Source organism: Thamnophis elegans, chromosome Z, assembly GCF_009769535.1.
Source record: "Thamnophis elegans isolate rThaEle1 chromosome Z, rThaEle1.pri, whole genome shotgun sequence".
In the NCBI taxonomy this organism is placed as follows: domain Eukaryota; kingdom Metazoa; phylum Chordata; class Lepidosauria; order Squamata; family Colubridae; genus Thamnophis; species Thamnophis elegans.
Window position 1 is genome coordinate 125,310,290 of NC_045558.1, and position 18,747 is coordinate 125,329,036.

The 18,747-nt window shown below is 39.2% G+C and overlaps 1 protein-coding gene across 1 annotated transcript in view; it reads right to left on the minus strand.

Moving 5' to 3' along the window:
* LOC116521654 (vomeronasal type-2 receptor 26-like) overlaps positions 1-18,747 on the minus strand; it is a 30,875-nt gene extending 12,128 nt beyond the window's left edge. Inside the window, exons 1-3 of the mRNA XM_032236314.1 lie at positions 18,741-18,747; positions 17,528-18,194; positions 2,944-3,235 (exon numbers count right to left, since the gene is read on the minus strand). Of these exons, the coding sequence (XP_032092205.1) occupies positions 2,944-3,235; positions 17,528-18,194; positions 18,741-18,747 (966 nt within the window). The remainder of the gene's footprint in view (positions 1-2,943; positions 3,236-17,527; positions 18,195-18,740) is intronic.

The window sequence follows — 18,747 nt, forward strand, 5'->3', positions numbered from 1 at the left end:
AATGGGCAAATGGTGGGATCTATGGAGTAAGACCATTAAACTTACAATATCTACAGCATTCAAAGAAAACATATACAAGATGGTTTATAGGTGGCACTTCCCCCCAACGAGGTTAGCCAAGATGTTCCCTGGGTTATCTCCATTGTGTTGGAAATGTGGAAGAAAGGATGGCACATTCTACCATATTTGGTGGTCCTGTACTGAGGCCACGAAACACTGGAAAAAGATTTAAAAATGGCTAAAAGAGGTTACTGGGGCAAACATGGAATGGAGACCCGAGAACCTTCTACTAAGCATTAAACCAGAAAACATGAGCAGTTCAATATGGCATTTGAACCTACATATAATTGTGGCCGCAAGAATAACTTATGCACAATTTTGGAAATTCACTACCATACCGTCGGAAGAGGCTATAATTAAAAAGATCTATGAATGTGCAGAAATGGACAGAATGACGGGTTGGCTGAGGGACAAAGGAGAAACGGAACATTACCTTAGCTGGAACTTATGGTATATGTGGGCGAGAAGGAGAACAGCAGGGACTTAAAATGGGGAAAGTTAAAAGTGAACATGGGTATTGTAATAGATCCCTGAATTTTGTAATGAGAAGATGTGGCTTAGAGACCTAACAATGAGGAAGGAAAGAAAAAAGTTGGGCTGTGAATGACTGTCACCGTGGGGGGGAGGGGAGGGGGGGTGGTATGTTTAAAATTGTATTTGTATTTGTATGTTTTACTCTTAAAAAATGTATAACTAATAAAGATTACTTTAAAAAAAAGATAATCAAGGAATGACTCTTCAATCACGCATTTTATATAGATATTGAATTTTTATGTTTTAAATTGTTAAAAAAATAAAAAAAATATGTACAAAAAAGTAAATCAAACGGCCCAAAGCATGTATTTCAGTAGAGAGAAATATCCTGAAGATGGGTTCTAGCATGAGTCTGGAAGCTCGGATGAGTAAATCTCTTGTGCCATTGACCGACCCAGATTCAATCTCTCATCATTATCCTGGGACATGTATATTTGTCTTCATTCATAAAAGTATACTTAATGAATTTTGTAAACATTAAAATCACTATGCTATTATGGCTACATTCCCATTGAAAGGCAATGTAACTCACCTGCCAAGGTTGGACTTTCAGAAAATTCCACTTTTCTTCATTGCCTCTTGTCTTCTGCTTGGCTCTGGATGAATATATAGCATGGAGACCATGTGCTACAGCATACACAGCATGGTAAATACTGTAGCTCTGGCCAGACATCTCCATTTCAAAGACAGTTCCAGGGAGACTCCCCAAATCCTCTTTCCCAGTGCATTTTCTTTTTCCTGGTATACTGTTTATTGGAAGTGAACAGGGAAATGCGGCACTCCAGAACATAGGTAGCAAAGGGACTTTAGAGTGATATGGATTTAGGTTCTCCAGGTACTCTTGAAAGCCTGGAACCCTATTTGTGTGTAGTGCAAAAGACAAGCTGCCATTGAAGGACAATGTGGTGAATTTCTTTGAGTCAAAGACGGAAGTGACATCCCAGAGAGCACTTATGATCCAAACCCTCTCTATTGGGTACCTACTACTAATTTCATAGCTTTCAAGAATTATTCGTAAACCTTCTATAGATTCCATGTCCCCATAAACAAGTATTACATTGGTTTTACGACACCACAGGAGACGTCCTATGTTACTTAGATTACTCTTCCGTATGAAACTGGGGTTATAAGTGATCACTCTTGGAACAAACTGAATTAAAGAAATGCAAATGTTACTCTGGATGAATTTTGGTCTCAGAATTCTGAGAAATCTCTCTCCAGTGGAATGAGAAGATCAATCCAATTCCATCCAAAATATTTCAAGAGCTGAATAATCCCAGCATACTGGAGGTTTTCATTTGGAGTCATCCAAAAGAAAGAAGGAAACTGCTGTTTATCACTCAATGTCAGGTCAAAAGTTCCAAAACTGAGCTGCAGAGTGGGAATAATAATGATGTGATTTTAGACTAGTTACTGTTTTTGCAGATTTGTCAACAAGATGGAAGGAAGTACATTTCTTTTGCACCTTATTTCAATAAAAAATCCTGATGTTAAATGTTAAATCTGGGGATCAACAAGTCTTTCCTTATAGCTTTTGCTATAAGACCTTCAAGAGCCAAGGTGGCGCAGTGGTTAAATGCAGCACTGCAGGCTACTGCTAGATCAGCAGGTCAGCGGTTCAAATCTCACCGGCTCAGGGTTGACTCAGCCTTCCATCCTTCCGAGGTGGGTAAAATGAGGACCCAGATTGTTGGGGGCAATATGCTGACTCTCTGTAAACCGCTTAGAGAGGCCTGAAAGGCCTATGAAGCGGTATATAAGTCTACTGCTATTGCTGCTATTGTTTTCCATTCATCACTTTTTAGACCAAGTCTTCTCAGTTTTTGATTGTGCTAAGCAGAAATAGACAGCAGATAGGAATGGGTTAAAAAAAGAGTAGGCTTATTCATTAAAGATTGGACAGTATCAATATCCCATCTTGATACTCAAATAACTTTTTTTCTGTATATTATAAGGATTTCATATCTATTACTTTACTGATCAATATATTTAAAGCCAAATAACAAGAGGCATGCCCAGAAGATGGAAAGACAATATCAGACACATTGCTACCATATCAGTTAATAATGGCTAAGCTTGAAACTGAGAAGGAGGAGGAGGAGGAGAATCAAGATAGCAAGAAGGACAGTTACACCATTTCTTACATACCAAATGTAATATTTGTGCTTATTAAGAATTACTCCTGCTGCAAAAGAAAGTTATGCATTGCATTTCTCTGACAAAATAAACAAATAAAACCTTGATCTGCTTTTGAGAGATTACCCCCAATTTTGGTCTTCCTGTGGTTTTTTTTTAACTACCACCCTTTCCTCTTCTTGCTTGAGCATTTATGTGAGCCCAAATCCTTACCTGTGGAATTTTGTAGGTATTTAAGATGTTGGCTATCTGGATGGTGTTCTGGGAAGGAAGATCACCAATGACAGCCATGATGTTTTGGTCCTTTCCCTTTCTGTAATTGAAGGGACACCAGTTTTCAAGAAAGAAGAGATCCAAAAGGTTCTGAGAGGCTTTCATTGCCTGAAAACCATTCTCATGTATCTTGGAGACCAAGGTGATGTTGGGTAACAAGACCTCATTCATGTTGATCTCCTGAATGGCAAAACTGAAGGCTAGGACATGCTGTAAGTTTTTAGGCAATGCCCTGCAAAAAGAATTTCATTTACTTCTACAATATTAATGTTTTTCTCCACACCTCAAATGATGTATTTGTCTGCTTGAATGAGTACAGGAAGTCTTCAGCTTACAACAGACCATTCAATGTTACAACGGCACTGAAAAATCTGATATATGACCATTTCTCACACTTAGAACCATTACAGCATCCCCTTGGTCACCTGATTTATATTTGGATGCATGGCAAATGATTCACATATATGGCATTTGCATTAGAATGAGGAACTGAATTGGAGGGTGTGAATCTCACTTGAGGATCTGATAGCATTTGTGTATCACATTTTGAGAAGTTTAAAACAGAAGTTTAATGCAATTGCAAGGATTGTTTCATGTATGTAGGGCAACAATGCAACTGGAGGGCAGAAACTGATGGATTGTGCGATCTATTAATGACAACTGAAATACTTAAGATATATTTGCAAAACTGGTAGGGACAACTTGCTGGCCACGTCCCTGAATCGGTTCCCAGTTGCCCCTACCGGCTTGTTTTTCAGTCATTTTTTCATGTTCTGTGCATGCGCAGAACAATTTACAGCCGACAGTGTATGAAGCATGTGCAAAGGGAACTGGCAGCAATGCCAGCAGCAGCCAATCCCTGCTTAAGATATATCATTTTTACACATTCATATATTTAAATCTGTCCCTTCTTTGTGTGTCTTAAAGTACCAAGGAGACTCACTGCACGATAAGTAGAAAACTCAAGTAACTACAATATTTATAAAATAAAAGTCTTGGTATTAGAAGTGTTTGCAAATAAGGAATAAGTGAAAAAATCCAAACAGTGTCATTATATAGTATGGGAATCACAGATGTAGACGACTTACAACTTTTATTAAAATATTCACGCTGAATAGTCTTTTTCTTTTTGTAAAGTAAATAAAAAAATAGAGGAACAATGTAATTAAAACCAAATCTTCTCACGAAGAGATTAATTCATGAATAACAACAGCCACATGCAAAACCAGGTCTATAAGGCTACACTCAACCGCTATATTCCAGCACCTGAAACATCATTAAGCAAGACAAATGAATAAATAAAAACCATATTTAAACCAGCTTTAATTCTCATCAAAAGTGGAAAAAATGTAATCAGAATCTCTTGAATAGTAAAGGTAAAAGTTCCCCTCGTACATATGTGCTAGTCATTCCCAACTCTAGTGGGTGATGCTCATCTCCGTTTCTAAGCCAAGGAATCCGAAGACATCCCCATGGTCATGTGACCGGCATGACTAAATGCTGAAGGTGCACAGAACGCTGTTACCTTTCTACCAAAGGTAGTTCCTATTTTTCTTCTTGCACTTTTACATGCTTTCAAACTGCTAAGTTGGCAGAAGCTGGGACAAGTAATGGGAGCTCACCCCGCTACAAAGCATTAGAGATTTGAACTGGAGAACTGCTGAACTTTCTGATTGACAAGCTCAGTGTCTTAGTCACTGAGCCTCTGTGTCCCTTATATCTTGAATACAATCCCCTTAAAAAAACCAACCCTGGAAGGGCAAATCATTTTCTTTCAAAGGAATACTTGCCTTCCTCTCAAAGATGTTTCTGGAAAGTCCATAAAGTGTAGTAAAGGCAATTCAGAATATACAGTAGACACAAATTCTGCAATGACTACATCTCTGAAGTGAGTGGGGAAACTAGGCAGAAAATGTAGTTTCTTACTGCAAATGGGGTTAAAGGTCTTATTGAAAGAAGCTTGGAGGACAAAAAAAGGGAGTAGAAACCCATGGTAAAGTATGTGAGTTTCTTTCAATGCCAAGGTAATTTGGCTCCTTTCATAAGAGTGCAGCCACATCTTTTTCACCACACTTTGCCTGGGACAATGAAATAGACTCTCTATTGTTTTTATGCATATCTAAAGTTGTAGATTACAATAATTATCATCTGAGTGATTCATAATGCCACCTACTGAGCCTCATGGAGTTGTTGTTAATGGTAAACTTAAACTGCACCGTCCCCTTATGCTCTATGCATGCCCAAAAACAAGTTTAATTAATTTAGGTAGGTAGGCAATTCTCTTTCCCAAAGCTATTCAAATATTTTTCCAGTTGGAGAAATTAAGTGACCCCTCTCTTGACAGCTCCTCATCAGGGGAGAAAGAACTGATCTTGGGATCATAATAGATTTTGAATCTTGCTTTCTCAATCCAAGGAAAGCAATCCTGATTAAAAGAACAAGTGATTGATTAGTAGCCAGATAAATTCTCATCTCACAATCTGCCAATTCAGTTAAATGCATATCTTTTCTGCCCTCCACTTTGCTGACATATTTTAAGACATGGTACATGTTGTACCAGTGCCCCCTCCATAACTATAATCACATGCCTTCATGATTAAGATCCAGTCACACTCACTTCTCTTATGATTAAACGTTTGAGAGTTTGGTAATGGACTACCGTATTTTTCAGAGTATAAGACACACCGGTATATAAGACACACCAAGGCTTTGAACAGGCAAATAAGAAAAAGTTTTTGCACTGCAAACCTTCCAAAAACGGCCCACATTTTACAAAAACGGGCTCATTTTTTTAAAAAAATAAGGGCATGAATAGCCCATAAGTAGGTTTGTAGAGTGCTCCAGGGGGGTGGGGGCATTAACGAGCAAAAATTGGCCCATTTTTCATTAAAACAGGCCCATTTTTTTGTCTAAAAAAGACACGGATAGCCTTTAGGAAGCAAAATTGAGGAAAAAACTGCCTGTTTTTCACACATTTCTGCCTTCCCCAGCCTCCAGGAGCTCTTTGAAAGCCTTGTACAAGCTCTGCATGGCCATTTTGGTGAAGGGGTGGAGTTTCGAGAGGCAAAAATGCTGTATTCAGTGTATAAGACACACCCAGATTTTCAGCCTCTTTTTTGAGGGAAAAAGATGCATCTTATATTCTGAAAAATATGGTATATGGTTTCATTCCTTTTGACTCATTACAACTTGCCTATCAGAAGGATCGCTCTATAGACAATGCACTTTTGTCTGTGCTTCATGTTAGCTTGGTGCAGCTGGAGGAGAAGAATACTCATGTGCAAATGCTGTTTGTTGATTTTAGCTCAGCACTCAATATAATCATTCCTCAGCATTTGGTGAACAAACTGGGCCTATTAGGTTTTGATACTCCTTTATCAGTGGTGGGATTATTTTACTACTGGTTCTGTGGGCATGGCTTGGTGAGTGTTAGGAATATAATCTAATGGTTGGGTTGGCAATATATAAATCATATAGCAATGCTGTTTCTGTTTCTTTAAATCATACTGTAAAATGTGATTGGTTGTTGTTTTCCTCAATCGGCCATAAGAGGGAGCCAGAATGTTAGCTCTCTGTTTGTTAGATGCTGGGCTGATCTGATCTGAGTGTTTTGGAAGCTGGCTATTAGCTGGCAATACCGTGAGCTATTGTAAGTTTTGCAACTGCTAGCAAACTTTGGGTACCAGACTGTTTGTATGTGTATGGACTATGTTATTTGGATTATGCCTTAACTGAAAGACATTGATGACTGACTGTCTTATCCGTGTATGACTTGGACTGTTTGATGGACTCTGATACCACTATTTCCACAAAAGTAAAAGCCTATTTAAACTGCAGTGTCTCTTTATGCTGGTTTGTATGTTCTCCAACACAACTCTCACAACGCTTCTCTGAACACACTTGCGGGGAGCTACCTAACACTGGTTATGGGCCCAGAGTATACCAGATGCAGTGACGTGCGGTGAGATTCATGGCCAGTGAGGCAAGCGGGCAAAAGCGGTCCTATGTCTGCCAGCGCCAGCCACTCGCGTCGGGGCTTCAGAGGCAGCTTTTGTAGGGGGAGGAGAAAGAATGGGAAACCCAGGGCTAGGTAGTCCGCTCATACACGCGCACCCCCAACCACACATTTCCCCCTTTGCAAAAAGGGGAAGTCGAAGCAAAAGCAGGGAAAGACCCAAAGGCAGTTTGAGGGGGTTAAAGACTAAATGAGGGGTGGTGAGGAGCAGGGTGCAGCGCTTCTTACCTGGCTTGGAGAGGCATGGACAGTGGGGTGGGGGCCTCCTGGCTCGATCCTCCTCCCTCAATGGCCTCTGAGTCAGGGCAGAAGCGCAGCTGGAGAGACTCGGGCGAGCAAGCCACGCACACCGCTCTGAGAAGCAGTGGCACAAGGGGCACCTCGCTGCCTTCCAGCCTCCCTCCGTCCATCTCCTCCCAACTTGCATGGCAAAAAGAGGGTTTAAATGGACTGGCGGGCGGCAAAAGAGAAAGCCGTCATGTGATGACGAGCCCACTTACAGCTCCCGCTCCAGTGTGCCACTTTGGTTGGTTGTAAAAGTGGGGAGATCCTCTGGGTGTGTGCAGAGTGCCGCCTTTATTAAACCCAAGTCGGGCTGAGTTTCCTTTTTTTTTAACCGTGAGGCGGTTTAACGGGATGGAGTGGCTGCATTGAATTGTGAGGGCGCGCACACACCGCTGTCTTCAAAGTGCATGCCGCCGCGCCGCATCCTTCTGCTCTGTGAGCTGCATTGTTTACCAGTTCAATTCAAGGTGCTGGTTTTGATGTATAAAGCCCTTGATGAGGCGAGGCCAGGCTATTTTATGGACTGCATCTCCCTGATTATATCAGGTCACCTCATCAGATCTGCCAGAAAATACATCCTGTAGGGACTATCATATAATGTTTTCTGCGAACTTAAAGGATCTTTGAGACTGTTAACCAAGAACCTGTCTTGGAAGGTGGGGCTAGTTAACATCTGAATCCCTATAAATTATTTCTAACAATTATAATATTTATGAATTCTTCCCACAATGGAGATGTTTGCATCAAGACTGAGCGACAACTATGTATTCTAACTGGCTGAGGTGGGTTGCTGCCGGTTTGGCCCAGATCTGGCGAACTGGTAGTATTGGTGGCAGGAGGCTCTGCCCACCCACCCAGAAACTTCTACGCATGCACAGAAGCATTGTGCGCAACTGCGTATGTGTGAGCTCACTCAAACCTGTAGTTAAAATATTGGCAACCCCACACCTGAATGAGTAAATATGTCTCTCTCTGTTGTCCTTATTAACTGGGATTTGTTCTTCAGCTTGAATCTTGGTCATTCCTATATGATACCAGCTGAAGTCTGGAAATGACTCTGAATTTGGGGACCCACTGGTTGCACAATTTGCAATCTTAGCACTGGATGGAGTGTTACACTGCCCCAGATTGATCCAACCTGGAGGTCCTTCAAATAACTGCTGCTAAATGAGCAGATGGCAGCTCTGGCTAGGAGATCCTTTGTACAACTTATTTCTGCATTGGTAGGCCATGATCATAGCTACTGATGCTCAAGTCACCTCCATATTGGACTACTGCAATGCATTCCACATGGAGCTGCCCTTGAACGTGGAAGCTTCACCTGGTACAGAATGCAACAGCACTTGCACTGCTAAAACAGCCTATGCTATACTTCTGCTCTGTGAGCTGCATTGATTTCAATTCAAGGTGCTGGTTTTGATCTATAAAGCCCTTCATGAGACAGGGCCAGGCTATTTTATGGACTCCGTCTCCCTGATTACATCAGGTCACCTCATCAGATCTGCCAGAGAATACATCCTGTAGTGACTGTTATATAAGGACATGCATTCAGTGGTTTCCATGGGATTGATCTTCTCTGTTTGTGTTACCATGCTTATGGAACGTTCTTTGTCCTTAAAATTAGATGGCCCATCCTGTTTTATTCCTGAAGGCCCTCAAGAACTGATTATATTGTCAAACCTGGGGCTCCCAGGGAATGGGAGACATGTTTAGATGGATTTATTGCTGATATGGCTGTTTTCAATCCCTCTTCGCCTAGAACTTGTAGCTATGTTTTTATATTTACCATTCATAGGATTTTTACATATTTGTATATTGGTTGTTTTTATTTGTGGTTTTAATATTTTTGTTGTGTATTACTGAGGACTGCCTCCCATATGGGGTGGCTGGGTTTACAAATTTGATAAACAAATAAACAAAATAAGGGATAAGATGGCAAAGAAAATGATCCTAAAATTGCATAAATATTGCAAGCTGAAGCAATACCTAGGCAAAAAATGTTTCCACAAGTACAGAAGTAATTTGGTTGGCTCAACTTATCATCTTGTATAGCAGAGGATAACATTCAAGAGCTGCAGTAGTGCAGTGGTTAAAGTCCAGTACTGCAGGCTACTTCTCTTGATCACTGGCTGCTAGCTGTTTGGCAGTTTGGGTCTCACCAGGCTCAAGGTTGACTCAGCCTTCCATCCTTCTGAGGTGGGTAAAATGAGGACCCAGAGTGTTGGGGGCAATAGGCTGACTCTGTAAACTGCTGTGAGAGGACTGTAAAGCACTGTGAAGCAGTATATAAGTCTAAGAGCTACTGCTATTACTCTTGCAGTTTCCAAAGTTTTGAATATGATCCCTGTCCCATAAATTTAAAATACCATATTAAAAAGAAAATGTGTTGGAAAGAGGGTACCAATAAATATGTGAAGATAAAGATCCCCCACACATGCGTGCTAGTTGTTTCCAGCTCTAGGGGCTGTGCTCATCTCTGTTTCCAAGGCAAAGAACCAGCGTTGTCTGTAGACTCCATGGTCATGTGACTCATGTAGGCGTATGGAGGTACTCAGAGCACTGTTACCTTCCTACCAAAGTGGTCCCTATTTTTCTACTTGCACTTTTTAGGTCCTTTCGAACTGCTAGGTTGACAGGAGCTGGGACAAGTAATGGGAACTCACTCCATTATGCAGTGCTAGGGATTCAAACCCCTGAACTGTTGACCTTCTGATCTATAAGCTATGTGTTTAGCCACTGAGTTATTGTGTCCCCCTAAATACATGACTATAAATCATATTAGCATTTTATTGTAATTAAAGTAACTAGATTCTAAATATTAATAAAACAAAGAGATCATTGTAGATTTTAAAAAGAACCGGCATTGTCATATTCCACTCAGTATCAAGAATGCAGCTCTAAAGGTGATCAATAGCATTAAGTATCTGGGAGGGGCAGACAATTAACAATCTGAATTGGTCTCTCCACATGTCATCCTGAGTGAAGCAAACCAACACCTGCATTCCTATGTCAGATGAGGCGAGCAGATCTTTCTCCTTCTGTCCTGGTCACTTTTTCCAGAGAGAAGATTGAGATCATTTTAACAAACAATCTCTTCATCACTGTTTGGTTTGGTGGTAGTGCCTCAGTCAGAAAGTCCATATAGAGAGTGGTAAGGACAGCCAGGAAGGCTATAGGAAGGCCGCTTCCTGTTATTCAGGATACTGCTTATAAATGCTATGTGCTTAAAGCATTGTTAGAGACCCCACACACCCACTTTATGGTCTGTTTATTTTGCTCCCCTCTGGGAGGAGGTTTTGAAGTATTTCTACCAGGACTACCTGATTCTTTAACAGCTTTGTTCCCTATGCCATCTGTCTGTTAAACTCACAAGATTTGTTTTTCTCACCATGTACATTTATAAATCCAAACTAGACTGTATTATTTCTCTGTGTCATACAATGTATGTGGGTCTATGGGCATATGCTCATTTATTTATTTACCTATTTACTTACTTATTTCTTATGTTTATGTAGTGTATATTGTAGATGACCCTTTGACTGCTGTATGGAATGAAATTTCATTTTAATGTATGGCATTTGCATACATTTCAAGTGACAATAAAGTTATTCTAAGTTTAAGTCTAAGTCTAAATATAAATGAGGTAAAATCTTACTCAATAAAAAAGATCAGTTCTGGAAAATCCAAGCAATTTATTTCTGAACAAAGAAGTCTTCATCTAGAAAAAGCTGTGTACCGGGAAGAAGGCGGGGCTTAGCAGTGAGAAGACGGAGTTTCAGGCTATTCCTGAAATTCCCCTATTCCGAAGGAAATTGGACGGGTCGTTTTCGATCCTAACTGTCCCAAAGAGACAGTGAAAGGTTTGGGGAGATCCAGTGACCTCAGAGACGTTTGCAGGTCTCTTGGGGGGCTTGAAATTCAACCCCTTTTGCCAGCTCCTTCTGGATTAGCTGTATGCTAACCGAAACTGCAGGTTGCCCCTAAGAATGGTGGAAGTGATTTCAACTGGTAAGCTGATTTTATTACTCAAAAAGAGACGGTCTGCACTAAAATTTAAGCTAATTGAAACCAAAGAACAGAAGAATCTAGCGGCGAATTGGTTTTTCTTTAATGGATTTATGGCCGGTAGTTACCCTATTTCTTAAATGTTTTAAAGATCTACTTCAACATTCCCTCTGACTCTTTTTAAGTGGGCTGTAAACTAATTTACTATAAATTGGCTTTTTACGATCTGACACTTTTATTGCTTGGCTGTGTTGGTCTAAGATCAGATAAGATCGCACAGCTCCCAGCGTGTTTTTACTTGCAAATATTTTAGAGCTTCTAACTGCGTCAAAACAGTATGTCGATACATACTCCAAAAAGTTCGTTTCAAATGTTTTTCTCTGCATTTCAAAAGTTGTTTGACTCATATGAAAGATTTGAAAAAAAATTGGACTTTGACATTAAAATATGAAGAAAAAAGCAAGAATGTTGAATGTTTGAATGTTCCTGAAATACAAATGAAGAATGTGAGAAATGAAGTCTCTCAACTTGCTGACACGCAGGGCGTGTTTATTTCAGAGGGAGAAAGAGATGCAACGCTGGAAAGGGGGGCAGCCATACAGAAGATTTATTTTAAAAGACAGAGCGCAGGAGGAATGAGAAGCATTAAAGAATCTACACTTTATGAGAAATCAGTTGCAGAATTTTTAATTCCACCCTTGAGAATTAAAGACAAATTGAAAAGTGTAACAAGCCTGGGACAACGTTATTATTTTATCAGAGGCATCCTGAGTAAAAAGGTGCGAAGATATCCCTGTTTGGACTTGCTGATAAAAACATTTGGTAAATCTGTTCCACGAATGGCAATAGGATTAAGAAGGTTTTGTTATTGGAGAGACATAGGCTGATAGATGGAAGAATACAATTTAAAATTAGCTAAATCTAATTACTCTTATTTGTAATAGATATGGCTGAATAATAATTGATATTGATAGTAATGTATATAATGTGGAGTTGATATGATAAATAATTGGATATGAGAAGGGAAGGTTGGAAATATTTTTGGACCATATACAAAGGTTATTAATCACAATAATTGTCAGTATTAAAAAATAAAATATATAGTTAAATGTTAACTAATAATGGGAAAATGTTACGATATATGATATAATTACATAAAGAAGGGAGAATGATAATAAACTACATTGCATGGAAGATGGAATTTTTGGTATTAAATATTATGGATGCTCAGCTAAAACAGGATATGAGGATTTGATGTTAATAGAGGATTTTACAAACAAGTAAATGAAATGTCAGCATGTGGTTATGGACTAAATCTTTGGCATAGTTAAGGATGAAGGATGTTTAAATAACTGTAGTTAACTAAAAGTGGAAGTATAATGATGTCAATATGGTAAACATTTGAGTTAAGATATTTGAATTAATATGAATTATGATATGAATTAATTATAATATGAATAAATGGAAGAGATGCACCAAAACATGTTTTAACCAGCTGATATACTTTTTTTTTTAATAATATATACCTGTGTTACTTTTTTTTGGTTTTTCTTTTGTTCTCTTTTTTGTTCTTTTTGTCTTCTTCGTTTTTTTGTTTTTTGTTTTTCGTTTTTTTTCCTGATTTTTTCTTTTCCCACTGGTGTGGGCATGTATTGTTTAAGAAACAAAAATTATTATTATTATTATTATTATTATTATTATTATTATTATTATTATTATTATTATTATTATTATACAATTGTATCACAGCGGCCAGTTGTTTCGCCGGATTTGGCATTGGTTACTAGTCGGGCCCCACCCAGGGGCCTAGGACGTCGTAACATATTTTCGTAATATGCGTGCAGATCCAAGCAGTGCGGCTTTTTGCATTTGACTGATGGTGATTTTGTCAATTTTTAACTGTTTTAAATGTAATTCCAGTGCTTTTGGAATAGCACCCAGTGTGCCAATTACCACTGGAATTACCACTGCTGGTTTGTGCCATAGTCATTGAATTTCGATTTTTAAGTCCTGGTATCTTGCAATTTTTTCATGTTCCTTCTCAGCGACCCTGCTATCACCTGGTATTGCGATGTCTATGATTGCAACCTTATTTTTCTCAACCAGTGTGATGTCTTGTGTATTATGCGCCAGTATTTTGTCGGTTTGTATACAGAAATCCCACAAGATCTTGACCATCTGATTTTCGGTGACTTTTTCAGGCTGATGTTCCCACCAGTTTGTTGCTGTTTTAATATTATAATTTTTGCACAAATTCCAATGGATCATTTGTGCTATTGAATTGTGCCACAATTTATAATCAGTCTGCGCGATTTTTTTTACAGCAGCTGAGTATGTGATCAACAGTTTCATCAGCTTCTTTGCAAAGTCTGCATTTGGCATCATCAGAGGATTTTTTGATTTTGGCCTTAATGGCATTTGTGCGGATAGCTTGTTCTTGCGCAGCCAGGATTAGTGACTCTGTTTCTTTCTTTAATGTACCTGTTGTTAACCATAACCAAGTTTGTTCACTGTCCACTTTATCTTTTATTTTTTCCAGAAATTGGCCATGCAGTGCTTTGTTCTGCCAACTCTCCATTCTTGATTTTATCACATCTTTTCTGTATTCTTGTTTCGTCTGTTGGGCCTTCAGTAGATTTTTGTTCTTTACTTCGATTAATAGATGTTCTTGACTTTCTTTTAAATAATCAGCCAGTGCATGTTTTTCTTCTTCAACTGTTTGCTTCACTTGTAATAATCCTCTGCCACCTGATTTTCGGGGCAGATATAGTCTATCAGTATCACCACGTGGATGTAAACTGTAGTGCATTGTCATTAGTTTCCTGGTTTTTCGGTCCAAAAGGTCCAAATCAGCTTGTGTCCAGTTAACTATACCAGCTGTGTATCTTATAACTGGTATTGCCCAGGTATTTATGGCCTTGATTGTATTTCCACCATTCAATTTAGATTTTAAAATTTTCCTAACTCTGTTGGTGTACTCTCGCCTGACAATAGTTTTTACTTCTCCATGCTTGATGTTATCCAACTGCAGAATGCCTAAGTATTTGTAGGCTTCATTTTCTTTGCATTTAATTAATTGGCCATTGGGCATTTCAATTCCCTCACATGCAGTGATTTTGCCCCTTTTTATGGATACAGTGGCGCATTTTTCCATGCCAAACTGCATTGAAATATCGGTGCTGAATACTCGGACTGTGTTTGTCAATGATTGGATTTCTATTTCTGACTTTCCATAGAGTTTCAAATCATCCATATATAGTAAATGCGAAATTTTTTCTGCTTCTTTGGCTGTTGGTTGCCTAATTTCATTTTTTTTAAGATTACTGATAGTGGGATCATTGCGATGATGAAGAGAAGAGGTGAAAGTGAATCACCCTGGAAAATTCCTCACTTGATATTAACCATTCCATAGATCTCATTCCCTACTGCCAACTCAGTTCTCCATTGTTTCATCGCCTTTTCAGTAAAGGATGTAATATTTTTGCTAATGCCAGTTGTTTCTAAGCATTTTATGATCCAACTATGTGGCAGTGAGTCAAATGCCTTTTTGTAATCAATCCAGACCATATTCAAGTTCGCTTTTCTGTTCTTACAATTTTCTAATATCATTTTATCAATTAGAAGCTGATCTTTTGTGCCCCTGCTCCTTCTTTTGTTGCCTTTTTGCTCTACTGGCAAGATGTTGTTTGTTTCCAAATAATCCATCATGTTATCTGCAATAATGCCTGTGAGTAATTTGAAGGTTGTTGGCAAGCATGTTATTGGTCTGTAGTTTTCAGGTGTTGTTTCTTTAGTTGCATCTTTCTGAATCAAGTATGTTTTTCCAGTTGTCAACCATTCATCAATTTGGCCCTTTTGTAAAATTTCATTCAGTTGCCTGATCAATATTGCATGTAAACTGGTCAGATATTTGAGCCAGAAACCATGTAATTGGTCCTTTCCAGGTGATGTCCAATTCTTTACCTTTTTAACTCGATTTTTGACCATCTCAGTTGTTATTTCTAATACTTGCATTTGTTTGTTGCCAATGCTTTTCTCAAAGTCATGTATCCACTTTGCTTCCTTGTTGTAGTCCTTTGCATTTTCCCACAATTCTTTCCAGAATTCAGCTGCTTCTTCTTCTTCTTCTTCTTCTTCTTCTTCTTCTTCTTCTTCTTCTTCTTCTTCTTCTTCTTCTTCTTCTTCTTCAGTGGTTAAATGCAGCACTGCAGGCTACTGCTAGATCAGCAGGTCAGCGGTTCAAATCTCACCGGCTCAGGGTTGACTCAGCCTTCCATCCTTCCGAGGTGGGTAAAATGAGGACCCAGATTGTTGGGGGCAATATGCTGACTCTCTGTAAACCGCTTAGAGAGGCCTGAAAGGCCTATGAAGCGGTATATAAGTCTACTGCTATTGCTATTGCTATTCTTATTATTATTATTATTATTATTATTATTATTATTATTATTATTATTGTACAATTGTATCACAGCGGCCAGTTGTTTCGCCGGATTTGGCATTGGTTACTAGTCGGGCCCCACCCAGGGGCCTAGGACGTCGTAACGTATTTTCGTAATATGCATGCAGATCCAAGCAGTGCAGCTTTTTGCATTTGACTGATGGTGATTTTGTCAATTTTTAACTGTTTTAAATGTAATTCCAGTGCTTTTGGAATAGCACCCAGTGTGCCAATTACCACTGGAATTACCACTGCTGGTTTGTGCCATAGTCGTTGAATTTCGATTTTTAAGTCCTGGTATCTTGCGATTTTTTCATGTTCCTTCTCGGCGACCCTGCTATCACCTGGTATTGCGATGTCTATGATTGTGACCTTATTTTTCTCAACCAGTGTGATGTCTGGTGTATTATGCGCCAGTATTTTGTCGGTTTGTATACGGAAATCCCACAAGATCTTGACCATCTGATTTTCTGTGACTTTTTCAGGCTGATGTTCCCACCAGTTTGTTGCTGTTTTAATATTATAATTTTTGCACAAATTCCAATGGATCATTTGTGCTACTGAATTGTGCCGCAATTTATAATCAGTCTGCGCGATTTTTTTACAGCAGCTGAGTATGTGATCAACAGTTTCGTCAGCTTCTTTGCAAAGTCTTATTATTATTATTATTATTATTATTATTATTATTATTATACAATTGTATCACAGCGGCCAGTTGTTTCGCCGGATTTGGCATTGGTTACTAGTCGGGCCCCACCCAGGGGCCTAGGATGTCGTAACGTATTTTCGTAATATTGCGATGTCTATGATTGTGACCTTATTTTTCTCAACCAGTGTGATGTCTGGTGTATTATGCACCAGTATTTTGTCTGTTTGTATTATTATTATTATTATTATTATTATTATTATTATTATTATTATTATTACTATTTTAATAATAATTATAGTCAAATGAAAATGGATATATGATGATGGTGACATGTATGAATATTTGAGTTAAAATGCTCGAGTTAACATTAACTATGTTTCTTGACTGTGGAAGAGATGCGCAAAAGTCTATTTGTAACCAACTGATACACTTTCTATAGCATGTAAAGAAGGATGTTGTATTTTTTTTAAATTAAAAATTAAAAAACTTTATTAAAAAAAAGTTGTGTACCTTTTTTTCTCCTTGATATTGTGTATTTGTGAAGTTTCTTACATTAAGAACCCAGAGGGCACAGTAAGAGCAAATTTGCCTTTAAACTTTGCCCAAAACCTTGACTTCAATCCTGAGGGCACTCAAAGTTGACTCAGCCTTCCATACCTCCAAGAATGGAAGGATGGACCCAGATTTTGGGTGCAGTATGGAAATAATACTTTCATAGTAAACTACCCAGACAATGCTATAAAGCACTATGGGGCAGTATACACATCTAAATTTTATTGCTATTAAAAAATGGGAGAAGACAACTATTCCTGAATGAAATTCTTTGGCCAATTATTGTCATGTTCTTTTTATAGCATCATAGAATTCAGCCATCATTCATGTTGCTCTTGAAATCACACCATTCTTTTTCCTAACCAGCTGCTCCCTCTTATTCAGCTCTGGCCTCAGTATGATAATGTAGCACTTGGGCAGGAAAATGCAACCTAGTAAACCACCACTTGAGGCCAAAATAGAGAAGACTTCCACAGCCACCATGGATTTCCCCTTGGTGCTCAAATACGTGGGCACAAAGGACACCCAAACACTGCAGAAGACCAACATGCTGAAGGTGATGAGCTTGGCTTCATTGAACGAGTCGGGCAACTTCCGGGCAAAGAAGGCCACTGTGAAGCTGATGAGGGCCAGAAACCACATGTAGCCCAGCACAAGGTAAAACATGATCTCCGAGCCTTCGTTGCACTGCACTAAGATCTCATCCAGCTGGGAATGCATGTCTAACTCTGGGAAAGGAGGAGAAATGGTCCACCAGGCAGCACAGATGCTTGTTTGAATAAGGGAGCAAAAAACAATGACTGAGACGGACAGCCTTTTCCCCACCCACCACCTCATGCGGTTCCCTGGCTTTGTGGCCATGAAGGCCAGAACCACAGTGATGGTTTTGGCTAACACACAAGACACTGCAATGGAGAAGACAACTCCAAAAACTGCTTGCTGGAGTAGACATGTGACTTTCCCTGGACATCCAAGGAAGAGGAAAGAGCAAAAAAAACACAGCACAAGCGAGACAAGCAGGGTGCAGGTGATATCCCAATTGTTGGCTTTGATGATGGGAGTGTTCTGGTGGAAGATGAATGTCCCCATCACCACAATTGTGATGACAGCAAAAGAAAGAGCAAAGCCAGTCAGGACTTCTCCCAGGGCTTCTTTGTAGGATAAGTAGGTGATAATTTTGGGAATACATTTATGGTGTTTCTCATTTGGATATTGCTCTACGGGACACCTCTCACATTGGTTGGAATCTGAAAACCATAAATAAAATCTCTAAAAAGTCTACACATTGAATAGAATTAAGTTCTTAAAAATTATTCCATCCTGAAGCTGTTTTGGGAGAGAATAAACCTCTTAAATGTTTTGCTTTAAGAAAATCCTCCTGGGGCTGAGTTTTTTTGGCAAAAACAAGCAAAAAACGACCCGGGTTTTTTTGCGAAAAAAAAGGAGCCTGCATAGCTTTTAGGAGGCTTGTAGAGTGGTCCTGAGGGCTGGGGGGGGGGAATGAGCAAAAACCAGCCCATTTTCCACTCGTGTTTGCCCTCTCCAGTCCCCAGGAGCATTTTGCAAGCCTCCCAAACCCTCTGCACATCCATTTTTGTGAAGAGGGAGGGGGGGTTTCTGGAGGCAACCCCCCCTGTATTCAATGTATAAGACAAACTCAGATTTTCACCCTCTTTTGGGGGAGGAAATGGTGCGTCTTATGCTCTGAAAAATATGGTACATTCAAGAACCCAAACCCAAACTTGGTTAGAACAAAATGTATTTTTAAAGAAACATAGATCTTTTTTTCTTACCAATCAT